Source organism: Prinia subflava, chromosome 1, assembly GCF_021018805.1.
Source record: "Prinia subflava isolate CZ2003 ecotype Zambia chromosome 1, Cam_Psub_1.2, whole genome shotgun sequence".
Classification (NCBI taxonomy): domain Eukaryota; kingdom Metazoa; phylum Chordata; class Aves; order Passeriformes; family Cisticolidae; genus Prinia; species Prinia subflava.
In genome coordinates, this window is record NC_086247.1 from 90,488,264 (window position 1) to 90,515,787 (window position 27,524).

The 27,524-nt window shown below is 41.6% G+C and overlaps 1 protein-coding gene across 1 annotated transcript in view; it reads right to left on the minus strand.

Annotated features, from left to right (window-relative positions):
- The window catches only part of JARID2 (jumonji and AT-rich interaction domain containing 2), a 210,241-nt gene that overhangs the window by 105,282 nt on the left and 77,435 nt on the right, over positions 1 to 27,524 (minus strand). The window contains exon 2 of the mRNA XM_063403007.1: positions 13,872 to 14,007. Coding sequence (XP_063259077.1) covers positions 13,872 to 14,007 — 136 coding nt within the window. The remainder of the gene's footprint in view (positions 1 to 13,871; positions 14,008 to 27,524) is intronic.

Consider the following 27,524-nt stretch of genomic DNA (forward strand, 5'->3'; position numbering starts at 1 on the left):
AGGCAGAAGAATTCTCCCTGTTTCCACATGGGGCAAGGCTAAAGCAACATTCATCCTGCAGATGGAGAAGACAGGACATAACCCCATGTGGTGGGATGAAGCAGAGAGGATAGCATCATGCACACTCTGAGTATTGGAAACCTTTTCAACAGGGAAAGAAGGACCAATCTAATGGGAAAGCAGCACTGACAGACTTTGCTTCTGTGCATGTTCAGGCCACCCAGGTTAAAGCCTAACTCCCATGTAGAACTGTTTATTGGTAATAACACCAAACAGCTACACAGTACGGGTGAGAACCAATGGGAACAAACTCAGCATTTTAAACATACCATTCCCTCAACAACAAACAAACAAACATTAAAAATATCCCATTTCATCATAAAAAAGAAAATTCCAGATTAAATGCAAACAGAGAGGTCGATGCAAGAAGGAATGAATGCCTTTTTCTTCCCCCTGCTGCCATGTCAAATCAGGTAAGGTTGAGGCAGAAGCCAGATTTATATAAGTGGACCGTAAAAGAATAGGTCGGACTTTTTACATTTAATTGCTTTCTGAACCTAAAATTTGCCTCAGAGATACTATGGAAAACACTTTCAAGTCTTAAAAGTAAAACTCATTGGGGACATGAAGGCCTCATTGTTTTCCTCAAACTTTATATGTCAACACATACACACACTTTTTAAAAAAACCTAACCTCCCTTCTGAGACATTAAATCCCCACAATGTTTCTTGGAGAGGGTATAAAGAAAATGTAGGTCAAGATGTTGAGATAGGGATTGCTTCTGAAAGATGAAAGTGTAAGAGGACTAAGCTTTCATTCCTTATGTTTCTTTGAGATTTCAAACAGCGTGTTATTTGATAATGGTTCCTTTCAGAAAATTGGAATTTAATATAGCTAATTATAAGTTAGAGAATTAATGTACAGTCAGTACTCCAACAGAGCTGGTATACCATGCTGATGCTTTTTACCAGCACATCCCCAGTGCTTATTATAGATCTTTTCTCCAAATACTAAGGCCAATCTGTTCTCACATTAGGCAGGATAGCCCAGGAGTTGCGGTGGGGGAAAGGAAAAAAAGAAATCTCCTTGGCTGTAACACTGAGCCTGTAGCAAGCAGCCTGGAGTTGCCGGCACAGCACGGCACTGCGTGGCACAGGAACAGACCCTCACACTTCAAAGGGGGCCCGGAAAGTAAGAGGACAAAGACAAAATAAAAAATACAAGTAGCTGCAGAGGAAAAGTACAGTGAGAAACAGCAAAACATCTTTTCTTCCTTCCAATTAAAAGGGAGGAAAAAAGTTGTCAACAAAAGATGAAGATCTCAGATAAAGAGAGAGGGAGTACTCCTTATTGTCTGGTATTAACATGGAAGTATCTGAAAATTATTTGTCCTATGAGCAATCATAAGCTAAAACTCCTGACCTATATTTCAGAGAGCAAGGGTTATAAATAGGAATATCTCTCACGACAGGCAGTGACAGCAGACGCCGCTAGATTTGGACTAGGAACAGTTTCTCTGCAATTCTGAAGGAAGCCGTGCATCAATGTTTCAGGGACCTACGCAGGTTTGGGATGCTCTGTTTTTAGAGATGGCACAAATATGTTCAGCAACATGTGCTGCACATAGCTGGTTAGTAAGTACAGCAAAACTGCAACTTGTGCAGACTTAAACATCAATTGTACTTTAGCGCATTTTGAGAGGCAAAATGTATACTGTGAGAAATTCCTGCAATCCATGAGGTTCCAGCAGCTTTCCCTTGTTCCTCAGTGTAGATTCTGACAAAGACAGTGTATTTCTTTAAGTTCTCAGATGATCTCTGTGCTGAGGTGTCAATCAGAACGGCCATACCCCAGTTCTTCCTCGAAACAGTACCTACAGTCAGTTGAGCTGCAAGCTCTGGGAGGGGGGAAGGGGCAGAGAGAGATCTGCACGCTTTTGAAACAGAAGTTTCTTACACCTTAGCAAATTAATTCCACTAAACTCATACTTTCGTTTGGCACTTCCCCACCTGGTTTTAGAGCAAGATCCATGTAAGCAGTGCTACCCTCCAAATAATCTGCACTTAAAAGGCCACATTAGGACAAAATCGACCCCCTACAGAGGGCACCTTCCTCCTCCGCATATCACAAGGATTCCCCAAATCCTGCTGAAATTGCCACTACCACCTGCTCCCAAACCTTGGGGCTGAGATTTTTCTCCTTTGAGCTGCAGCACAGCATTCAACTTTAGAGCAAACAGATACACCAACCAAAAGCTCAGTGAGATCCCTCCTACTCTCCTTAGCACCTTAGGGAACTGAGGACTTCTTGTCCTTAGGGACAAGAGGACACCAAACCAGTACTTCTCCATTGCTTTCAACCTGAGTAGAGGGAAACAAACAGCATGGAAAACAGCATGGAAAACACCATCTCTTTCAGTCTATTCTCATCCCTGCTGCCTAAAGAACTACTTGGTCAACCAAAGGTCAGGAGGGAGACACCAGTCACGAAAAAAAGCCTGATATTTATTTTCCTAAAACCTGGCTAAAATTTCTGAGCCCTTTGTCTGTCCTGGCAGAATCCGTTCTGGAAGTAGGAAAGCACAGACTGAAGAGCAGACTGTTTCTTACAAGACTTGGTCCCTTTCTCAGTTTCCCTGCAAATATAGTTTTCATGAGACTATCCCCACTGAGTCCAAAATTATTTGAGGCTTTAAACAGAAAATTACTGGGCAGTTAGAATTTTGATCCAGCCAGAGAGCAATCCAGCACCATCTTGATGCTATCGATAGCTATGCCAGAGAAAATTAAAGTCTGCAAAACTTTCCCCATAAACCCCAATGTCGAAGTTTGCATGAATGATTTTAAACTCATTTTTCTAATCAGTCAACTATTTCTAAAAAGCCTGCTTTCCAGGCTGTAAATGGCAGAAGCCTAGATCCACAACAGAAAGAAAGGTGGTTTTCTGTGCTAAGCAATGCCTGAACTAACGGCCCATTTATTCTACTTTATGAGCAGAGTACTTGTATATAAGCCTGTGTAATGCTGTGGATGTTAATCAACCTTCATGACTTTGCATGCCAGTTTTATTGGAGCGCCTTCCATGCTGGCATAAAGGGGACTTTGTACCAAACAGTCTTCCTCCAGCCTAGCAGAGAACAGCATCAGCTTGCAGCTCAAAAACCTCTCTTTCACAAAGAACATTCACTCTTCAATTCTGGTCTCTTGTTAATGAGACTTTAAATATTCAAGGACAGCGCCATACTGTTTGAAGGTAATCTATGAAAGAGTGCATTTAAATCTATGATTGCAAATGCGCTGTGTTTATCTACTTAGATAAGACAGCCTTGTTCATTTCAATTAGAGAAGGTCAGTTCCAGGCAAATGTAAACTGTCATCTGAAGTTCATCCCTGCAGGACAATGGGATGAGGTAAAGCTTCTGGGACAGGTTTCCATCTAAATAAAACTTGACAACTAGTCCCTAACCACAGACCTCATTGTTGCACAAAAGGCCATCTTCAATTGATTTTGGGGAGGGGGAGAAGAGCAGCAAATCCCCATGTTTCAGGAAGATTTGGAATTCAAGCCACATTCCTGTAACTTCTATCCCTTATTCATGACTTCTACCTGAAGGTAATTGCTGCTGACCTCCCGAGATGCAAAGAGGCAGAACAACTACTTCAGAAAGCACCAGATTTTATTATCTTGGCAAAACAGAGTTATTTGCTTATTGTCCCATCAAATAGATTGTCACATTAAAGAGAAAAGTTAGGTGTCTGCTCCCTGGAAGAGAAACAGCATGTTTCTAGACAGACAGACCACAGGATCCAAGAAGAGGGAAGAGAAATTACATCCTGCATGCAGACTGTGTAACAGAGAGATGCCTCTCCCCAGCCCACTCCGGTGCCAAGCCTCAGGTTTGTGGCTCCATGCAATCTTATCGCTTCCTTCTGGCATATGGAGCCACAGACAGAGAGAGTCTGAGGCTCTGCAACAAGACCTCAACGTGCCAGCAAGGCAGCAGGGGTCAGGAAAAAACAAAAGGGGATGAAATTCCTCTTCAGCCCTCTCCATCTGATATACCTGCATGTTCATATGGCAGTTCAACCACGATGCCTTTTCTCAATGAGAAAATACACAGACATGAAAGAACACACTTCTTTTCTTGCTCCCTTTTGCTAATATTGTGCCAGCATTTCCACTACGAACAGAAAGAAATTTCCCACATTGTGAGAAAAGGAAAAAAACTGTACTGTTTTCTATGCTATTTTCATCACTTTTAAGCTTCATTCAATCCATCCACATACACAGGAGGCGCAACTTAAAAACACTGGGGTGCTTGCAGAGCATCTTTAAAAACAGCCATGGAACACTCTCACCTTTCACAGCACCAGAGACAATGACCACTGTGTGAGTGAGGTATTCGAGGGAGAACCTGCTTTTGAGACAACCCGGCTGGAAGAGAGCACGTCAAGATGCAATTTAGATGAGATTTAAATCTAACATGTCTGTTTACACACACACACAAAGGCTAAGAAGAGGCTGAACTGAAATATTTTTAAAGTCAACCACTGAAGCTAAGTGAGGGATGAAATGAAGGAGGAGAAAAATGCCATTAAATGCTGGTGCAGTCTTTAGGCATTACTCAGGATGGCTGGCTGAGGCTGCCAAACCTTAAGCAGGAAAAGTGGCTTATCTCCTGGTTTCTCAAATTGCACCAGAGGTCAGCTGATGAGGTTTCAGGAGTTTGCCAGCTCTATCCCTCTGTGGGATCTTTGGCAGACTGCTCCAGCTGGGCTCCTTCCAGCTCTTCCCTTTTTTCCATTTTAGCGTATAGCTTGAATGAAGAAAATAAGATGAAGGCTTTCAAAGATAACGCAGTTTCTCACAAACAGATGCAGAACAAAGCACAGGAAATTCTGAGCTAAGTAAAAAATGAATGTTGTCTGTTTGGGGCTTATCTGGAATGAGTTAGCCTCTCAGTGGACAGATCTGAAACATCACATGGTCCTCACTGTGATTGCAATGCTCACTAACAGTCTCGTAAGAGGAGAAAACAGCATGGATAAGGGTGGAAATTCACTTGCCTTTAGCTCTCAGAGATGGAAATTCCTTCACATGTACCAGAAAAAACACTTATGAGTTAAGCTTGTCACTGTCATCCTTGTTGCCCTAAGCCTAAGGCTTCTCTATCTGTACCTTTGACTTGATCAACAATGCCCCCAAGTATTAAATTCGTTTAAATTGGGAAACAAAGGGCAGATTACTGAAAATGTGTATTCAACTAATTCTGAATACAACACCACCTTAACTGCTCGTAATAAATCTCTGCTAGTCAGACACATGGATACAACACAAAGATTTAAAAATGCAGGCACATTTATTACTATAGAAAGCAATCTGCTATGACTTAACAGTATACGTACTAGGCTATATTTATTTTTTGGAAGACATTCACCCACAAGCTCTGGAATGTATCTGCTATGATGAACCTCTCATCATCACCACTTTCTTAAAGGGAGCAGTTATTTCAGAATGGCTTCTTGCAGATTTTAAATCAAAAAGATCCAAATGAAACCAAACTGCAATGTGGAGGCATGCACTCAGAGCACAGACCAATCTGTTAAGAGCCATGAAATGAATGTGACTAATTCCCAAAGAGTTTCATTGCTCTAAAAAAGTGACTGATTTTCTTGCTTTTCACATCAGAAATTCTACATTCATATGTGGATTGATGACACTTAAAATATCATGACACCAATCTAGTAGTGCTTTCAGTTTACTCCACATCACTATAAGGATCCCCAAACCCATTTTGTTTGGCATGCCATATTCTTAACGAGTCAAGGCCCCTGAACACAGCTAATGTAGGGCATTTGAGGTGAAGAGTATGGTATATGGGCAGCTGTGTCAGGCAACTTGCTGAACTGGCTACTGTGCCCATCAGCAGTTACAGAATTGTTGCTTTTTCTTCTAAAACCACTTTACTGCCAGGGTTGACACAATAAGGCTTACAGCACAAACGACACCTGCTCCAATTAAACACAGCTTAATGGTCTTAGAAATGTCATGCTGGAGCAAATAGTTCTCAAACTCTTTCAAAGAGAAAGTAATTTCTAAAACGCCCCCATGTCAAATAAAAACTGCTGTGGAGGTTCTAGGACACAAGACACTCCCTTGAAGTCTGAAAATATATTCTTTCTAATACTCTGAAAGCACTTGACAAATGCAGTCTTGAACTAAAACTCAAAGCTGTAGTGTAAAAATAATTAGCAAAGGCCTTATTCAAAACCAAGAAGAGACAGTTTCAGAAAATATAGCTCCCTAGGACTGACTACAGTGAACTGCATTACACAGTCTGTGTGTATGAGTGAAACTTCTCTCTGCACTTAAATTGTAATACTTATTTTATTTCCCATTACATTCCTATTTTCTTATAAAACTGAGTATGCTATTTTAATGATGGATTTAGTGGTATGTTTCCCTCTCATTTCTAAAATAGGCAAACTAGAATTCACAAAAGGTACAGATTTTGACAGAGCTGGCAATCCTGTGATGCAAAACCACCACCACTTTTTTGGTTGTAAATACCAGCCAAAAATATGCCATGGTACAAATTTAGGCTAGAGATTTTATGGTTGATAAAGAGAGAATTAAAGAGTTTGCCTGTCCACACACAAGGGTGCTCTCCAGACTGCTGATAGAGAAAACAAACCCAAGGCAGCAGCTACGCAGAATTACCCAGAGACAAGAGAAACAAAATTGTTTTCTCTGTTAGTGTTAAGGCCAAGTTTTCCATCATGGAGAGTCAATGCAACCAATTTCACCACTATGTAAGAGGTGATTTGGGATATGGTTTGTTTTGGGTGGAGCTTCCTTGCTGCGTTTGTTTGTGGGGTTTTGGGGGTGCTGGAGGTAGCTGACAGAATCACAGAATATCCTGAGTTAAAAGGGACCCACAAGGATCATGAGTCCAGCTTTCATCCCTCCACAGGACATCTCCACAAGTCACACCATTCCTGGGAGCCTTGTCCAAACGTCTCTCAAACTCTGTCAGGCTTCGTACTGTGATCACTTCCCTGGGGAGCCTGTTCCAGTGCCCAGCCATCCTCTGGGTTAAAAACCTTTTCCAAATATCCAGTCTAAACCCTCCCTGGCACATCTTCAGGCCATTCCTGTGAATTCTGCCACTGAGCACCACAGCGAAGAGATCAGCACCTGCTCCTGCTCTTCCCCTCACAAGGAAGTCGCAGACTGTGATGAGGTCTCCCCTCTGTCTCCACTTTTTCAGGCTGAAGAGACCAAGTGGCCTCAGCTGCTCCTCATACGGCCTCCCCTCAAGACCCTTCACCCTCCTCGTAGCCTTCTTCTGGACTCTGACAACGTTACATATTTCTTACATTGTGGTAACCAAAGCTGCACACAGGACTCGAGCTGAGGCTGCAGCAGAGCAGAGTGGAACAATCACTTCCCTAGACCAGCTGGCAGTGGGTTAATTTTTGGTTTGTTTTTAAGAGAAACATAAACCTAACAACTTCACTTGTGAAGCACTTTTCAATGAACTTTTAAGCTGAATCTTTTTTTGCTGATATTCCTGGCAATTGTTGTCCCTTCTAGCATCCAAGGTTGTGGTTAGATGAGATGACTGTGCCAATCCTAAGGCTGTGGTTAGGCAAGATGAACGTGCCAAATCAAGCAACTTGCTACTATCAAAAGGCATGAGGAGTGTGATATCCTCTTCCTCCAATTTTCAGTCAAGTTACTCTGGTCCCCCATTTCCACCAAATGAGCACACTGGGCTCACCTGACCTGTAAATGAACGTGTGTAGTTCATTAAACTAGAAAAAAATAACTTCCTTTTTAAATATTATATTTTTTCTGGGCTAGTTTTCTGCCATGCCAGTACTCTTTACTTGCTGAACTGCATGGGCAGACAAGTGGCAGAGCCAGCACAAGATGAAAGGACAGGGCCCAGACCCATCAGCTACTGCTGAACTCTCTCCCACCTTTCTTCACCTTATTTATTCTAGGCCTATAATAACTCAGTCTGCTGCAGATCATGCACACATCTCTGCAGACTCTTCACTGCCATTTTCATTTTCTATTACCTACGATTAGCAACATGCAAGAAGGCAAGATTATTTTAGAATCTGTTTGCCTAGAAATGCGCTCAGGAGCAACAGAGCTCCTTTCAGGTGGTCATGAAATAAGTTTTAAGGAAATTAATTATAAAATTTCTGTTTCACAGGTTAAAGAAATATCCATCCCTGTTACATTTGAGAGGAAAAGGAATATGGGTGTCCTGTGAAAGAAAATTTTCTATTCATCTTGCCAATCACTGAAATTTTATTAAGACAGGAGCACAATTTGGATGGACGTAATCAAATTTGGTTGACATCACAGAGGGCATAATGTGGCCTGCAAAGTTTTTTATAAACGGTGATGATGGAAAAGGCAAAGAAGAACCTGTGTCAGACAATGAACAAAACAAGTGCCTAGCAGGCTCAAAATTAATTCTACTCTAGAAAACAAACAAAGAAAAAGAGATTTAGAAAACTTTCAATGAAGCCCAACTCAAACATCCTGTTATTTATTTGTTAATCTTTAAATTCATTTGACAGCAAGCACCAAAGTAAAAGTGATGTTGAGTGCCATGACAAATTTGCTCTAATGCTTATTTTCTGAACCTTTTAGATGAAAACATCTATATTTAATCATAGTTTAAAACCTAGCCAAAAAGGCTGTTTACGCTGAATGTAAAAGGAAAATAGTACAAAGTTGAAAGAGGTATTTCTGTTTCTGTAAATGCATTTTTAAAATCCACTTACAGACAAGGGTCCTTGGCACAGTCACAATCTTCTACTAAAGCTTAGGAGACAGACAGACATTATCCACTGTCAACAAACGCAATCTCACATCACTGATGGAGTGAAAAGCTCCCAAGACAAATGTTAGCATAAAACCTTCCTGCAGTACTTAACTGCAGCCTTCAGAAATAAGAGAGATGAAGTTATCAGTATATCTGAACCATCACAGAGAATGAAGAGGGCTGCTGTTCTTGTTCAAAACTGAAGGCTGAGTAGTGACCCTGCCAGGGAAGGAGACCCGCACCACTGCGGGCACACAGAGGCACTGCTGAAACAACAGTGCTTCCCCAAGGGCTGCCGTGTTTTCATCTGCAGGAGTCAGAAGAGAAGAGACATGGTCTAAGGGAAGACATGGTTGCCCAGCTGGCAGCTGCTGCCATCCCCTCTTAGTTAGCTTTTGGCAGATAATACATGGCACTGAGCTGAAGCACCTGGCTTAGCAGCATTTAGGCACTTCTACCACATCTGTTGCGATTTTCATTGCCTGGAGTATCAACTACACGGCCACGGAAAAGAAGTTTCATCAATAAGCTGAAGTCAGATGAAGACAGTCCCATGCCACCCTATCACTGGGCACCTTCCTTTCAACGTGGCTCACTGGGGAGCATGGACAGAAACCCCCATGCAGTGAGCAGAAAACATTTGAAAATGCATGCATCAATGACAAAAAGAGCTATTTTCAGAATGCACTGCTGCCTGCCCCAGCTGGCTTGAACAGCCAGTGTGGAAGCCCAGGGATGGGCAGACCCAGGAATCAGAGGTTGGTGCTGCCACTGGGTCTGGCACCACAGTTCCACTGTCTCAGAACCTCCTGCCTCTCAGTGTGGAGATGTATTATTTGTGGAAAAACCAAAAAAAGTCGTGTGAACTTTTGTGTGGGAATGGCTGAGGGCAGAAGCAGACCAGTACAAAGAGGTGCAGCCACCATCCCTGGAGGTGTTCAAGAAAGAACTAGACACAGTACTTACTGCTGTGGTCTAGTTAACAGGGTAGTGATCAGACAAAGGCTGGAAGTCTTTTACAACCAAAATGATTCTGTGATGGGAGAGAGGGGCACCAGAGACTTTAGGGTCCAACCATCACTTCCATCCATGTGCTGACATTGTCCCCACTCCATTTAAAGAACATACATAAAATAAGTAAGTTCCTTTAACAACTTTAAATGTAAGGTGAAATCTCTCAGAATAGCAAAATTACATTTTTTACTCATCTCTTTATTTACTTAGTGAACAAGACTAACTTCTGCCTTGAACCAAAGCATTCCCCTCACATACATTTGATTTTCCAAATAGATCGTGCCTGCTGTGAGCTTAACCTGGATGACACGTTTGCCATGACACCTTTCTAGGACAAAGTATAGTTGGTGAAAATGAACTATCTGCTTGAATAACTCTAACGTCTGGTTTGTCATCTCTGTAGATTAACTAACCATCTTAAACAAATAAGGAAGCTTTGTCACTTTTTCCATTCAAGAAACTTCTGCATCACAAATTTCTTTATTGCGAGTTTTGAAAAACAACTTAAAATCTTAGGTCATAAAAGCTTGCTTTATGATATAGTCTTTTGAGAGTACTGGATTTACTCTCATCAACAAAATGCAAGCCATTACTGCATCTTTCACTGCCTTTGTTATAGCCCTATCTCACATTTTAAGCTACACAAGAAGAAAACAATTTCCCAAAGGACTTAGTTCTCCTTTTAGATGAGGAACTCTGAAAATCGGTATCACTATTCCAAACACCAATCCTTATTCTTAAAATCCTAACGCAAATGACAGGCAGCAGTAATCGAAACCACTAAAGAGGTCCCACTGGGTTTTTCCAGCACATGACCTTGTTTCCATAATCAGAGTTCCAGTATCCCTTTTAGGGCTGCAGAGAGTTTCTTGACAACTGCACAAGCACCTCCTTCAAATTTTATATCCCCAAGGGCTGTAGAGGAACATGTAGGAAACAAAGGCATACCATAGGGTGTTGTTTTATACTCTGCAAAGATCCAGAGTTAACATAAACACACAGGCAATATAACCACTGATACAACAATCAAAATTCAACCACTTGCCTTTCTCTTTAATCAGAACCACTTAAGTAACAGGATTTCAGAAACAAATTGAAGATGGTAAGGTTATTTTCAGGATAACAAATAGATTTAATAGTGAGACAGAGACACCTAAGGTATTATCATACATAAAATTGCCAGCAGTAATTTCAACTTTTATTTATTTTAAATTTTATTTTTATTATTCAGAGAGGCACAGAAGTTGTCTCTGCGCCACCACCTGCACATCAGAGCTTGCAAAAACTTTAAGACAGAAAAGACTTCTGTTAATGGGTTCATTTTCCACATTTAAAATAATTTGCTTTTCACACTATCAGTCAAAGAGGCACCACTATTCCAGCTACCAAATCGTTAATGATATTACTGAACTCACCAGATGAATACAATTGACAATCATTTTTGTGGAAGTTTAGCTGCAGCTTCACAAACACTGGCAAAGGAACTTCTGTGGCATGTTTACCAAACTTCAGTCACTCCAAATGCACAAAAACTTCTTAAAGACACAAGCTGCAAGGAGCTGGTGTACGTTTCACCTTCCTCTATTGCTACAAATAAATACTTTCCACTAAAACAATTTACAGATTGCAAGTCTATGAATAAATAAGCTTAAGGAATGGCAGTTATAAAACTAGACAAGAGACAGTCCCTCTGCATTACAGATGGTGGCACCAAGATGAAATTGTGCTACCCAGCTGTTTGCAGTTCCTTCAGCTCCTAGAAGCACAGAAGATCAATCCATACTCCTGCACAGAGCAGGGAGTTTAGAGAGCCTGAATCCGCCCTCACACCTTTCCTTTCCACTTTTGAAAATGGTTACATTTGCCAGGTACTGAAAGGTGACCTATTCGATTTTCAATGGTTAAATAAATAATTGAATAAAAAACGGGTCGCTCACATGAAACTATATGTAACTGCACGCTACCCTTTGGAGCAACATGCAAAAAACAATGGATGTGGCCTGAAAGTTGAACAAAGGACACATACAAGGAAACATTTTTTCTTCCCGAGAGTATGAAATCTTGGATCTAAGACTCAGCCTTAAAATACTACACATTTCCCAGAATTCAAAATAGCTCAGTAATTTCTCTGGATGACCTGCTTTTTTCTCAGTCCACAGAGACCCATGAATTTGAAAATACATGGCTATATTTTTTTAAATGTAATGAACAAATTGTATGTTCAAATTGATTTTCTTGATGTCACTGCACAATATCAATCCTCCTCCTTTTGCTCATTTTACTCTGCATAATGAAACATTCTTCCAAATATCAATGGCTGAAAAAAACCCCTGCTTTTGGACAGAGATGTTGAAACAGAGCAGTGCCAAGACAGAACTTTTCAAAAATCATTTAGCAAACAGAAAGACCAACATGGAATATCATTCTGGCTCAAATAAAAAACCCCAACCCTCAAATAATTGGTCATCTATTTCTGTGAAGAAGAAGAGCTCTGAAGATGTGAGCCCTGCTGCTGCCAGGGGAAGGAAGCCAGTGGCACACTCCATGTCTGGTACCTGGACTGACACAGCATTCCCAGCCAACTCACTTTTTATCTAAGCTGCCTCTAGAGAAACTAGACACCATGAAAACCTCAGTCATCCCGTAACCTGGCACACCATCAAAGCCTCCTAACACACAATTACTGTGCTTCAAGCCTTTGGACTTTTTTCCTTTGACTAAACAAAACCCCCACAATGGAATAAGAAACTTTCCAAGAGAAATTGTGTTTGACAGAAGATCAATGATGCACAGGTGTTGGAGGGAAAAAAGCCAATGCTGTTTTGTCTGCACCTCCAAGCTTATAAATGCCTCATTCTGAAAGCTAGATGCCCCTTCCCATCAGATCAGTATTTGATATTATTACTGAACATGGAAGTCTTAGGTCTTCTTTAACAACATTAAGGAGTTTGCAATTTCTTACACAATACAGTGACTTTATCATGCTGCCTGTAGTTATCCAGCCATTCCCCTGTTTTTTTGCCTTGTCGGCAATAACGCTACATGGAATCTGACTCACCATGTCAACAGCACAAGCTACATATAAATATGAATAACCTACCAAGCAAGCACCCAGCTGCTGCTTTAATGCATTAGCACATGTATAGTTATGCACATGCCTAAAAGGAACTGCCATAAACCTCCATAAAGAAACAAATAATCTCTTGTGAGTGAAAACTGTAAGCCTGCCCAGAAATCTGAATCCTGCTAGTCATCACTTTCAAGGCTCAAGCCAGCATGACAAAGCCTTTTCAAGTAAGGGTCTAAGTGAATCTGAAAGAGACACACTTTATATTCACCTCTCAGGACACCACAGCCTTTTTAAAGCAAGCTTTAAGGGAAGGGGAAGCAACAGATAATAACTGACTAGAGTATTAAAGAAATAAAATTCAATTCCTTTCAAGCTCCTGTCATCTAAGCTTGTCTGCATCTCCTTTTAATACCTTTAAACAACTGCTCTGTGAACTACTAAACTAGAGGAGTCCAATGTCACGGTGCTTGTGTCCTCTCAGTCCTTCAACTCTGTATGTAGATCCTGTGCTACTTCACCTGTGCTCCTGGATGACTCCAGAGACAGATGCCAGAAAGCCAGTTTCTTGCATCTAAGTGACAGTATGTAAATTCTGTCCAAGTGTACTTCCCCAAGGTAACTGAAGCCAATCACGCCTAAACGGTTACCATCTCTGCTGACATACTCAGCACATCAGGAAGCAGACTGATTAGGACTCCTTTTCTCCAGACTGGCAGCCTGTCCCTGTCCTTCCACCTGCCCTCCACTCTGATTCCCATCTGAATCAGCCAGAAACCAAAACATACCGATTCTTTAACCCAGGCATTTCAAGCACACCAGAAACAAGTTCCTCAAATCAAAAGGGCACAGTGTATGCCAGATGGCACACTGGTCCCCTTCCCTGCTAGAGCACGGAAAAAGGACTGAGTCCTCCCAGCAGTACCACAGAGGTGTCTCACCATTCACTGCCTTGAGGCTCCCGCTAATGCCATCGCTGTGCTGCCGCTTCTGTGCATTCTTGAACTCCTTCAGTGATAAATAAAGGACTTTCCGCACCACCCTCTCCTCTGACCAGGGAATCCCATCACTGTCATCCTAAAGGAGATGGAAACAAAAAGGAGACATTAGTTGCATGTACCTGAAACAAAACAAAAAAGCCAAAAACCCCCAAAGCCTAAAGTACAGAAAATTTTTAGTTCAAAAAAAGATGAAAACTGAAGAAAAATACTATGCAAGAAAATACAATCTGATCAGCTCTAACAGAGAACAAAAATCTAAGTATTATAATCAAATCAGAGCATTAGTCCCTTTAATCCTTTATTCTAGAAACAGCAGTAGGCATGTACCAGGTGTTAGGCAGGAGGTAAAACTTAATTGTTAAAATCCTTATAATGAATCCCTCAAGGAGAAATTTATCACAGTCAGGAAGTGTTCTCCCTGGTAATTAAGAGGAGGGAAAAAACAAAACACGAAAATGAATGTTGCAGAAATTGAAGAGGCAAGTTTGGTGAACCAACTTCACTTGTTGCCATTTTGGCCCTTGTTTGTGCCTCTTGGCTCAGGTTATTTTTCTTTCCTGTTTAGTGATTTGCATAAATTGAAGTTGTATATTGATAGCAATGAAGTTATTCTGAATTTATCTCAGCATAAAGCCAAGTGGAATTAGCCTCATGGGGCATATATTTTCCACTTTATTTTTAGGAGACACGCTATTTTGTCAAAAGGAATACTGGTCTATGTCAAATTTAGTACTCCCTTTAGTTAAAAGATTAACTCCCTGGAAAAGTATTTCCCTAAAGCTTTTAGCATTCAAATAAATTAAGTCCGCAAATTGATGTAAAGACATAAGTGACATAAGGTAAGTCATCATATTTTCATAAGCCCCATAACTGTCTTGGGGTCTTTGGAAATCACTATTTAGGCATTCTTCCCCTTCAATTCCTCAGGGGCTACATCATTGCCAAAGCGAAAGATTAACATTTCTAGGCAGACCTTAAGTGCACCACAGCATACTGTCACTGTCACATCACACTAGAAACTCCACAAGCCCCATCAGACATCCCCACCAGGAGGAAGGAGAACTTAGGCCACCCATGTGCCAAAGAAAAGACAGGCACCACCAACATCCAAAAAAATAAGCATAGCTTAGGGTGACCAGTGATAGCATTTTCTTTGCTCCTCTAGTGACATATTGGCATTCAGCTGGTGAATTGTTATCAAAAACATTTCCATCCCTCACCCTCTCCCGCAAAAAAAAATTCTAGGACAAATTACTTGGCAGGGGTTAAAAAACAAAACAAAACAAACAAAAAAAGCAACACAATGAGTGCAGTGAAAGCAGCCAGCATTTTGGCAGCAGGATGTGCATTTCGCACGACGACAAGCTACTACACTTTGAAGACGGCTGAGCTATGCCCAGAGAGTTTTAGAGTACTGGCAGCTCCAGGCCAAGAAAGCAAACTTTGTAACCAAACACCCACAGCAACCAAAAAAAGACCAAAAAAAAAAAACAAAAAAAACAAAAAAACAAAAACAAACAAACAAACAAAAAAAAACACAAAACAAAACAAAACCAACAAAAAAAAAAAAAACCCACACACCTCTAGGCGAGCATTTTAAAAGGACTAGTACATCCAGTTATTTTGTCAACAAAGGTGTACACAAACAACTCTGGCTTACCATTTTGCTGCCAATGCAGCTTCAGCCCTAACCAGAAGCAACACTAAACACGAGAGGGCTGCAGCCCAATTTTAACAAAGCTTGCCCAAGGACACCCTCATTTACATGCCCACCAACAAGGGCCCAATGGGACATCAGGCATTTCTGTTTACACGGGAACTACTTAATACATCCTTAAGGGAGTCAGGCTCAGTAGGAAACAGTCATAAGCACCTTCAGCCCCTGCCCATGTTAAGGACACAGGCCTGTGGTCACCACTCACTCCCTTCACTGGCATTCATAACGAAAGCTGCACAAAAACACCCATCGGTTCCTGATCTCAGTGGCCCATCTACCCTCACAAAAACCCAGGAAAATTTTTTAAAAATAGTATTTAAAAGAAAAAAGAGGGAAAAAAGGCAAAAGAAATTAAATCCACTCTGTCACAACGTCTCACTGCTTCAACAGTGAGAGGGTGAAACCTGCTGATAGGACTGGTCTTTAAATCAGCATGTGCTGACCTCAGGACCTGTGTCCTGGCACCAGAGGGCTACAGGCCCTCCCGTGGAAAGGAAGGCATTACCACACACACACCAGCGGCCTCTGCTCTAGGCCACTCTCCTGTGAGGAGCCTGGAGTCATCTGCATCTCCCAGGCAATATGTTGGGAGCAAAAGAATGGCACGCATACAACTGACACTCAATTTTCCAGCAGCCAAGGTGTCTCCCTAGTGCCAGCTGGAAGCCCCAGCAACATGCAGGACATGGTCTCACCAGCCTGGGGGCTGCCTGGGCATTGGTGCCACCAGGGAAGAGATGGGTCCCGAAAGGTCCCAGAAGGTGGAAACAAATACCTCAGCACCCCCTAACACAACTTCACACCACATTCAATTCCTGGAGCTGTGAAATTCCAGATGAACCATACTGGCTACATCTGCCCTGTGCAAGAGCAGTGCTGCCTCCAGAAATGCACATGGAGCTGCACACCAGAGTCCCCACCAGCCCAGCTGTGTCCAGGCTGCAGCCGCTGTCCTGCCTGCACCGCTCTGCTGTGGGCTTTTCCCTGCACACACCACCCAGCTTGAAAGAAGGTCCTCAAGCTCTCCAACACCGTGTGCTATCCAAGGTCAGCAAAACTAGGGGCTACGCTGCTGCCAACACCTGTATTCACATGGCTCTATATTGCAGAAGCAATAAAAAGGTTTCACAATCACCAGGTGCATCTTCCCTGGAGCCTATGGCACAAAAGCAGTTGCATGCTGGAGTGCATGCTGACTCAGAGCCCAGCTGAACTGCAGCTCCAGCTCCTGGACACATTTAACCAAAATTACATGGGTCAGATTGCCTCTGCCTCGTCACCCCAGTGGAGGAGAGAGCTGTTGTGTGCCCTTGTGCCTGCTCTGCACTCACATCACCACCAACTGCTAGAGTTATCTCACTTTAGCAAAACATACACACACCCAGAACCGCTTAGAAATATGGTCAAATGAAAGCCTTGAGGAATTTAATCTATGTAACTTCTCAACACCACCCTGTCATCCCCCACCCCAAGCTCAAAGGGACTGACTCAATTGATGCCTTTAAATATTTCCACAGGGAGTAGAGATTTGTTAATAGAAGGATCTCAAGGCTGGCAGCGAGGGGTATAATATCGTCCAACAGCTGGAACTCGGCTCAGAAAAATGTAAGACTAAATTAAAGAACAATTTCTGCAACTGTGCAAGTAATTAGCCACTGAAACGACTTATGGGGAACTAATGGATTGTCCATTATTGACTCAGACCCAAAAAAGGACTGAATAACATCTTAAACTGTAGCTTCAACACCACAAGCCCACAACCTTCACTGTAGAGGTTAGCTGAGATGATTTCTGCCTCCCAATATGACAATAAGTTTATCTTATAAACTTAGAATAAAACTAACAGACACAAACAACCAGGGAAAACCTGGGGCAGAATTAAGAAACACAACTGCATCACTTCCTTTAAAATTCAAAAAAAAAAAAATCACGCCACCTTTTTGGTGATGCCATTTCAGGGAACCACACATTGTACATTTATGTCTGAATTTCAGCAAACATAATACATGTTTAATCAATATATAACAATAATGATATATACAATACACATTGATACATAATGTGTAAACTTTGGCAAAGAAATCAAAATGTGCACCACCTGTACCATTCACATACAGCTTAGGTGCTTGTTCCCTGAAGTCCAGCTGCCTGGTGTGCACCTGTGGCCTGCACACAGCCTTCCTATTTCCAAAGTTATACTCAAATCCTGATTTTTAAAAAGCAGAAGTGAGGGGCAGACTTAACCTCCTGGGCAGGTGAAATGTCAGCCTGAAATCATGAGAGCTGCTGAGCTCCTGAGGCAGCAGCAGCACGTCTCAAGCTTCTCCCTTCATTCATTACAGATATAGCATTCTTCAGCCTTGCCTTAAGCAAACAGGAGTCATAGTTCACAAAGCTGGAACAAGGGCGAATGCATGCAGCACTCCATGTTATTTGCTTTTATTTTTATGTAAATACTTTTACAGCAGTGATGGTTTTATTTGAAAAGTCAGGACTTTGTAAGGTACAAAGATACTTATAAGCATGTGTGTTATGACTCAGCGTGGCTGGCATGCTTCCAGCTCTCTCTTTGGGTCTTTCCCAAGCACGCATCTCCTGACCTCATTCTTCATGCCAGGTTGCAAAAAGCGACACAACAAAACACGAACTCCCTCTTTTTTCTTTTTCCAGCACTGCATCCAATACTCAGTTAAAATCACTGTGGCACCCAATACCCTAAATGAATATGCTTTCATGGTTCAACAGCCTCTAGAGAGTCTTTCCTGCAGATGTAAGAAGGTCATTTTGAAGCAACGGGAAAAATAAACCACAAGTTTCCACCCTTTCCTCAAGGATATTTTTGAAGGAGAACTATTTCAAAGGGTGGTTTTTACTGCGTTTACAGCAACATAAAAAAAAAAGTCTTTTGCATGAAAAACAGACAACACATTTTCATAGATCATACAAATTACTTTTCAGCTAAAGGACCGAGATAGAAATGTTTATTTACTAGATTCAAGAATTGCAACAGATTTTTGCCTTTTGGCTGTATATTATCAGTGGAGAGGAGTTATACCTGTTTTTCTCTAGAAGTCAGACCAAAGAGGAATTGGTGGAAAACTCAGATTCACCTTCTGTGCAGTGCTGGGCAAGTTACTGCTGCTAAATGTGATTAGCGCTTATTAGCAATTACCTTACTCATTTACGAAGCCCAATTTCTCAGTAAGTGTATGGCACAGAGTGAACCTCACAAGAAAGTGCAAAGTCTTACTTGCTGTATGAACACATGTACTTCCCCTGCTGCGTTAGCAGAGGTCTCCACGGTATCACAAAGTTCCATCAGCCTCCTCACCATGGCCAAGGCGCATCACAGAGGGAAACCCCACTGCTGGCCCCTCAGTGCAACCTCCCTCTCTGAGGAACCTGCAGCACCCAGCGGGCTGCTCCATGGCAAGACAGTGGAAGCTCCTAGCAAAAGTTTGAACTTCCAGGGTAAGAATTTGAAACTAGACTAACATATTCAACTGAAGCTCCATAAATACAGATTTCTGGCTCCTTCTGGCAGTTACCAAGTAGCATGGGAACTTGGACTTCTTACAGCCAAGCAGAGCATGGTGCAAACTAGTTATACTCATACATATCCACAGTAATATCCTTGTAGTCTTTCGCTTACTATCAAGGTCCCTCCACTCTCTTCTCTCAGAATAAAGTTCACACTTATTTAATATTTAACCTTTTGATCAAGTTTAACTATCCAGAGAGGATGTAGCAGTTTCTCATTTAAAACAAACTGCTTATATTCAGTGAGAAAAAATAAAACCTCATGAATGGCTTAAGTTGATGAAGATTGATACAGCTTGGAGACTTTATAGTGGAGTGACTCATGCCTTCTGGAAAATGTAATCTGTTCTGTCTAGTTTAGGAAAATAGGTGGTGTTTTAAAAATGTGCTAACTAACATGAAGAAAGGGGAAATTTCCTTTATTAATGGCTCTGTTTTAGCTTTTAAGTCTATCTGGTAATTATAGCTACATTTTCCCCTTATACTTCCAGAAAACTTCCCCAAAGAACTCACATTACATTACAGCTCCCAGCTTGAAGAACCAATGTTATCACGACAAGAAAACGGTGGAAGGAAACAAAAATTTCTCCTCTTCCTGCTTTAGCACTTCTACAGCTTTCATCCCTTGCAATCTCCTATTGGTCTGCACTCTTTCACTGCTTTCTGCTGCACCAGGGACTGCATTTCTTCCTTTCAGATGAATTCTGAAGAGCAGCATGGGAGAGAAACACTCTGGTTTTTGGGTCACTAAAGGCCTCGGGCACTTCTAAGCCCAGTGAGCTTCAACCTGCTCTTGCAAAAATACATTATGGTAGAAGAGTTACAGTCAAAATCACCAAATAAAAGTCATTCCCAGAAGTGAGGCATAAAAAATAGTTCCTAAATTTATCTTAGGCCTAAAAATGAAATATTTAAAAACAGTTGTTTCGTGTGTTAATTGTTTCTTTTACATAAACTTGAGAGGCCTTGATGATGCTTCTGCATCTCTAGAAAACTATTACTTAGTATGAAAGTAGTGAAAGCTTACAAGCTGTCAACTGTTTCCCATATTGGTCCGCCAAGATAAACCCAAAGAAAGAAAGAAAAAGAGGCAAAGCTTAAACAAATCCAGCATAAAGACAGGTCTAAAGTTTCTTAATTTATCAACTTGCATTACAAATTCTACTCAAACCATCTCACCGACAGCACTGACTCTACAGCTATGACTTTCTTAGGCCAGATTAGGAATCTTAGCAATCATTTTGCACCAAAGGAAGCATCTGAGCTTTGGGACCTTGACATGAACCGAGGGTGGTAGTGTGCTGGTAGGAAGAGGTATGGAAGTGTAAGGTAATTATTGAGACTGAGGGAGTGGTTTTGATAATCAGCTTAATTCACCTGGCACCAAACTGGATGCATCTGCTTCAAACCCAATGCCAGCATTAGCCCTTACGTGACTAATTAGACCAGTTTGATCAGAAGAGTGAAAATCTCATCCCAAGACAAGAAAAACTACTGTCTTCATCCAGATCAACTTCCTTATTTCTAACCACGTGACCAAATGGTGACTACTGCTGGGGCAGAGAAAAAAGCGGGACTGTCCCTTTGCAAGGCAACTCACACTTGGGAGGGATGCAAGCCCATCACGGCACTGAAACATGACAACCATGACAAAGGAGGGAATCCCAGATGGCATTCAGGAAATGAAAGCAACCTTGCAGTAATGTAACTACTGTGAGCCTCAAATATCTCACTGCATTCTGATGAACCTTACCCACTTTTTTAAAAATTAATTATGTACTTTAGAGAAGTGAAAGGGAAATACAAAGAGGTGGCAGGGCATCTGTTACAGGGGCAGGGCCTGCAATGATTCAGGCAGGTCACAGCCTGACAAGGCACAATTTTCTGTCTGACCATCATTTGTACACAATTTATACCTGAGTAAAAGCTCTGACTCAATAAATCGGTTCTTACCTGGTGTTCTCTTCAAATGAAGGGAACATCTCCTAAAAGGTACATTGAATGATCTTTGAAAAGGTATGCTGTATACAAATACATCCCTTCCAGGCAGAAACCAAAAAAAAATTAAGCATTATTTCCTGTGTTGGTGAACTGGTCTGAATCTTTCTTAAAAGAAAAACAAACAACCTGACGGTAATGTTTACACTACACGTCTTCACTTCTCTGAAACACCATGAAATAATGTATGTTTATCTTTGATTACACAGTACAAAAAAGCCCCAACCAAACAAAAAAACCCAGCTGAAATTGGATTAGAAACTTCTGCTGAAAAACAATTTATTGCATAACGCAATTCTGACAGCCTGGGTTTCTGGCCACCAACTGAGCCTTTATAAAAATCTGCTGGGCAGCTGCCAAATCAGCTCTTTGAGTCTTGGCATGTCCGACATCTGAGACAGTAGTCAAGGCAGCCACATGTCCCGTGCCATCCACAGCCCCGTGCTTTTACGCTTAAATGGCACCGTCAAAGAACAGAGTAGTATGAGCCATTAAACACACAAAGGTAAAAAAATCTCCTGCAGCTGCGGATCTGACAACTCTGATCATGCTGCAGAAGACCAAGAGCCACAACAGGATTTCTTCTTTTTCACAATCTGGTATTAATTTAAACATAAAAGTAGTTTATGAAGAGGGGGGAAAGAGAAGCAAGAAAGGTAGCAAGCTCCAAAAAATGTCTACACTCCTAGCTGAAAACCACTGCCATTTATAAATTTTACATTCCAAATATTCTTACTCTCTCTCCAGTTCTAATTAAAACTCTCCAACAAGTACACTTCAGATAGACACATAAAACCCAGTATGCAAAGAGCATTCAGCAACTCAAGATAATTAAATTCAAATATATTCATTTTAATTAATTTCATTTTGATTCAGTTCATATTTTTATAAAGGTGTTCAAGCTCCAGAATGCAGTCATATTAATAGAGTCCAATGAAAAGCATTTTCTGCTGTTTAAATGTCTGCTAATAAGACCTTCAGATGTGTATGGGTAATCCAATCCTGCTACATATTGCTAATTATATTAAGACTTTTTCCCACTCTCAACCAGAAAGCCTGATCCTCAACTTGAAAATACTAACCACTTTTGCATGCCAAAATAGCATATAGGTAATAGGGAAGAGAGAAAGATAAAACTGGTGTGTTATAAATTTGTCTTCAGTATTTAGATGGGAATTAAAAGAGATCTAATCTTTTAGTGTCTCAAAGTGTCTGAAAGGTTGGTCAGTGGTATCAGTATTTTAGAGAAGCTGAAGACCTGTTGACGTGTTTAGCATTTATCCTCACATGTACAACAGGAGGTCAGTGCTTACGCCATTTCTCTCATAGGACTGTGTTATCTGGATGCTGAAGCCTTGCCTATAACACAGAAAAGAACTGCTCATCTATCTGCTTTGTAGGAGTACAGTAGTTGTGTGCGTCTGTGTGTGTGTGTGTACACACACATATATATATATCAGCAAAAAAGTGCATCTACAAATACAGAACTCAGATTGCTGCCTCAGTGAAATAAGCACACCAGCCCAAAGTCTGTGTAGTTTAGCTACGTTGTTTAATATAGCTGTGCCCACCAAGAATGTGATGCCTTTAAGCTTGAGGGGATGGAGGTCCCTTTTAAAATCTGGGAAGGACATCCTATCCCTGGCTGGATAACCCTGTACTCACCCCCATTTAAACTTTTCCAGTATGAATGAATTTCACCGGTTTAAAGGAACCAAAGAGGAAATTTTGGCTCACCTGACTCACTTTGGTGGCACTGCAGCAGCTCATGCCTACATGAGCAGCTCCGCCACCAAAGCCCTGCAAGAGGACCACAGCCTCTTAGCATTGCCAAAGCTGGGGCATGGCAAACTACCCACAAAGTAACTTGCACTGTGATGAACCTGCAAGTTTGCATAAATGTGACCCAAAGCAGGTCTGGGCGATGCAAGGAGTCCCTTGCCTTAGCTTGGAAATTTTTAACTTGATTCCTTCCACTTTCTTGTAAGTCTACCGGATGTCTGTATTTCAGGCAATCAGCTGGTTTAAAAATAGATTCAAAGAAAAAAAAAAAAATCTGGTCAATCTTTTAACCCAGGGAGGAGTAACGACAGTCAAATATGCTGAACCTGTTGCTGGGAAGCCTCAGGATACTGGTGCATGAATCAAATTTACTGAGCCTGATGGGGAACCAAATAAGTTGAATAAGTTGAACTGATACAGGCTCCTGGGATGAACACACTGATAATGCACTAGAAGTGGGGCATGTTGATTTTATTTGATGTACTACCCAAAAAGGGAGATTTCTATCAGAATCATTTTGTCCTCCTTTACATTCCCAACTACAAAAATATCCTTTAAAGCTAGAAGGGAAGTATCCATTGAAGGTGGGAGATGGAAACTAAATCTATACTCTTTGCTCCTAAGCCAATTAAAGGACGCATACGAGGAGACTCTTAAATGTATTTTCAGGTCAGTGAAGTTCTATCAGTAAGTTTTCTGCACAAAGATAAGCTATATAAGCAGTGGACACCTACACTCCAAGACTTTTCCAAGCTCACTCTTCCGAGTATTCAATACATCTGACTTCCAAAATATTACCCAGCAAACAGGTCAAGAATTTCAGACTGAACAATACCAAAGCAGTGCTTTACCACTCACAAGCTCCACGAGACCTGTTTGGGTTGACATTCAATCCCCTCATCCCTCCTCCACTCCCTGATCAACGGCAACAGTCAAACTTTACTGGAGATATTAGAAGTACATCAAAGACAACCATTAAGCTTTTAAGTGTACTAATTGACATTTTAGCACTTACAAATACATCTATGTGTTCTATCACTTAATTTAAAAGACTTGATACTCTGCCTGGTAAGAGTTCCCTGTGTTTTTAGAAGGTAGAGGGGGATTTTCAAAGCTATTTTCTTTTCCCTCAGACAGGATTTTAGGGAATTCAAATTACAAATATAATGCACTTCAAAAAGTAACACATTTCACAAATTTAAGAGCTCTTCCATAAAAGCTGTAAATGGCATCACAGCTATAACTCACAGGCTTCTAAGCTCCAATGAATTCTGCAGCTGTTGCGGCACGTTGAAGCCAAATCATTGTTACCTTCACACCACCACAACTGAAAACCCCAGATATGATATTACTAACTGCATGGTGCTACATGAAAAAGAGGAGGGAAAAAAGGAAGCCCTGTGTGATTTAGCAGCTCCTTCCTCCTTCACAAAGCCAGCATAAAACAGATGCTAAAACCACGAGGGACTGCCTTAGGTTTTCCTACAATGACTATCCCACAACAGGATCCAGGGAGGCATTTCAGAACAACTGCCCCAATGGATGCTGTAACATCAGAGGATACAGCACTCCCCTCCCCAGGTACGGAAACTTAGAGCAGACAAGCCACTACCCACAGCCAAGCCTAGCCTCTGATTACAGAAGAGCATCTCAATGACAGCAGGTCTGGACCCTTCCTCTATTACTGTCATAAACCAACATGTTCACCTTCTGTTCTGTTACAGAAATTCTCATTCAGTCCCAATATTTAAGGCAACAAGAAAGATCAAATTAAATTCCCAGGGTTTTAAGCCATTCAGTTCATTGCTAGATCTATTTTAGGGTCTGAGGCTGCCAGCCACCCCCACAGAATCTGCGTGCTAAACAAGGCTTTTGACAGGCTTGTTTATACCTTCTGCAGCAATCAAAGGCAAAACATTACAAATCAAAGAAGCAGGAGACAAATACAGTACTGTGCATAAGAGAAACCTCAAAAAGCTAGCCAGCAGCAAACCTGCTGCTCACCGAGCCCCGCGGAGCAGTACGAGATAACACAGGAAAACAGAAATGGATAGTTAAGTAAGAACAGGCTTGTGCTGTACGTATGCAAACATCTGCAGGCAGGACCTGTGAAGCACACATCCATCAAAAGAAGCGGATGCAGAATCACAAGAAAAGGAGTAGGGAAAAAAATATTCATTTTCTCCAAAAGTACCATGGAGGAAGGCCATAATTTAAGAATTCCAGTTTAAAGACTGCAGGGCACTTTAGACTTTTACTGGTACCAGAAAAACAACAAAGAAAAGAAGCAGGCACAGACAACATACAGTATTTCTGAGGCTGGGATTTAAACAGAAATGGCAAAATCTGTATTTTGGAGCCTAGGCAGTTATACCACACAAGGTAGTTGCCTCCAATCCACATCCCTCCTTAGAGAAGGCAAAATCACATTTTCCATTCAATTCTTCCCTCTGTGGAACATGTGATATGGATGGAGTCCATTTTACTCATTGACACACACACACACTATGAACTGCACAGGCCATACTTCAACAAACCTGCCACGTCAGGGAAGCATCTAAGATGTATGTTAAAATTACACCCAGAAGAAATTCAGCAGTACACCTTTGCTACTGTGTTCCTTTAAACCTTTCACCTCTTAAACTGCAAGTTCAATGTCAGATTATAAACATCGTAAAAGCTCATAAAACCCAATCATAAACCTGCCAGCTCATTTCAAGATTATTTGCTCTTAGCCTTGCAAAAACATCATAAGCAGTACAAGAATTGCATCATTTCTCTGCGAACTCTCCAACCCTTCAGCTGCATCAAGCTAAGGGATGGCCAAGTGTTACAGCCTTACCTCAGAGAAGGACCTTTGCAGGTGATTTTCACAACAAATCACCTGCCTGCTAAACCATCCACAGCAACAACCCCAACATCAGCTTCTGATGAAATCACCTGCTACTTCACTGTTGTCTTGCAAAATCTAGCTTTGCGTGTTACCGCTGCAAGTGATCGGGAAAACCTTCTGCAACTGCAGCAGCAGAAAATGCGAAGTTGAGATTTTGGGAAAACTCTGTGAGGCCCCATGTAGCAAGCCTATCTCCAGCCCTCCCAAACACTGAGCCAGGCACTGCTGCAGCTGCCCAGGGAGTGGGCAGAAGCACAGGCTGATATACACCTCCCCACCAATCACCATCATTAGGTGGTGGTTTGTGTTTAGCCTGCTGTAGGAAAAGAGGGGACACTTTGTTATGTGGGCTGGATTTCCTGCATGACCAGCCACATCATTTCAACCCTCACAGGGGAAAAGACTGTGGGCTTGATGGAAGCTGTCTATTGCTTCTCTGTGGAAAAGGATGGTTTGAGTGGAATGAAATTGTCATGGGGGTCTAGATAGAGCAGGGCTTATCAAAACCAGGTTTCTACCAAAATATTGCAGGAACTGGCTAAATCTATCTAGCAACACCACAGTGAGGGTTATGAAGGCCGTTTGCAATCAAGTCTGTGATTTGACCACACCCACAGCACCGACAATAAACTCAACACAAACTTCACACTTCAGGCACGCAAGAAACCACTCTGGTTTTCAGCTTTGCTGTGTGCTTGCAGAAGGCAAAAAACCAGGGTAGCCAGAGGAGCCAGAAGACTGGACTAGGGCAGCCCTATAGTTTTAGGTGTGGATCAGCTCTTGCAGTCTCTTCACAAATGACATGACAACAGAGAACCATCCAGGCAAGTTTAGGAGCTGTGTCTCTGTTTATTTTAATTTGCAGTCTGTTGAGTCTACTGTTTTGTTAGCTCAATTATGAGTAATGGTGGAACTGGAGGCTGAATGCAATGATGGACTGGGCAAGGCAGATATAGCGACCCAAAGAGGGAACCTCCTTGGCTACCAGCTTCTGCTCTCTGCAGAAAAAGCAGACCTGTTAGAGCCCAGCATCATTCCTATGACACTGTGAGGAGGCAAAAGAATAACCACTGTGAGAAGGCAAAATATTAACCATCTGTAATTTAAGCCCACTGCAATTCCTTATCAAAAGGCCATGACAGATACAAGGAGGAGGAACAGTACAGTGATGATTACACTCCATGTTGTGGGCAGGCACAAATTTGGTAGCTTGATTTTCCTACTGGAGCAGTTTCAGATGCACTGATGTGATTGCATCCAGTCACGTTACATGAATGCAACACCCTTTGAGAGCAGCAGCTCCAACAGGATGCAGGGATGGAGCTATGTGCTGCATCCTAATTAAATTAAAAAAAAAAAAAAAGTGTAACTTGTTTAAATGCCTTTGCATTGCTGGGTGACCTACTCCTCCCCATGACTCCTGCATCCTAGCCATTGCAAGTCACTGCATACAGATGTAGCAGCAATGCTACGGCTTAATCAGTCAATGTTTTCACAACACATATTTCAAATATTAAGCACTTATTGAAGACTTAGAAGTTACTGTGTAAATATTTGTATTATATTATACTGCTAATGCTTCCTCGCCAACTGTGGAATTTTAAATCTATCTCGTCTGATAAAGCTTTATTTACATATCACACTGCTCTTGATACTCAACAAA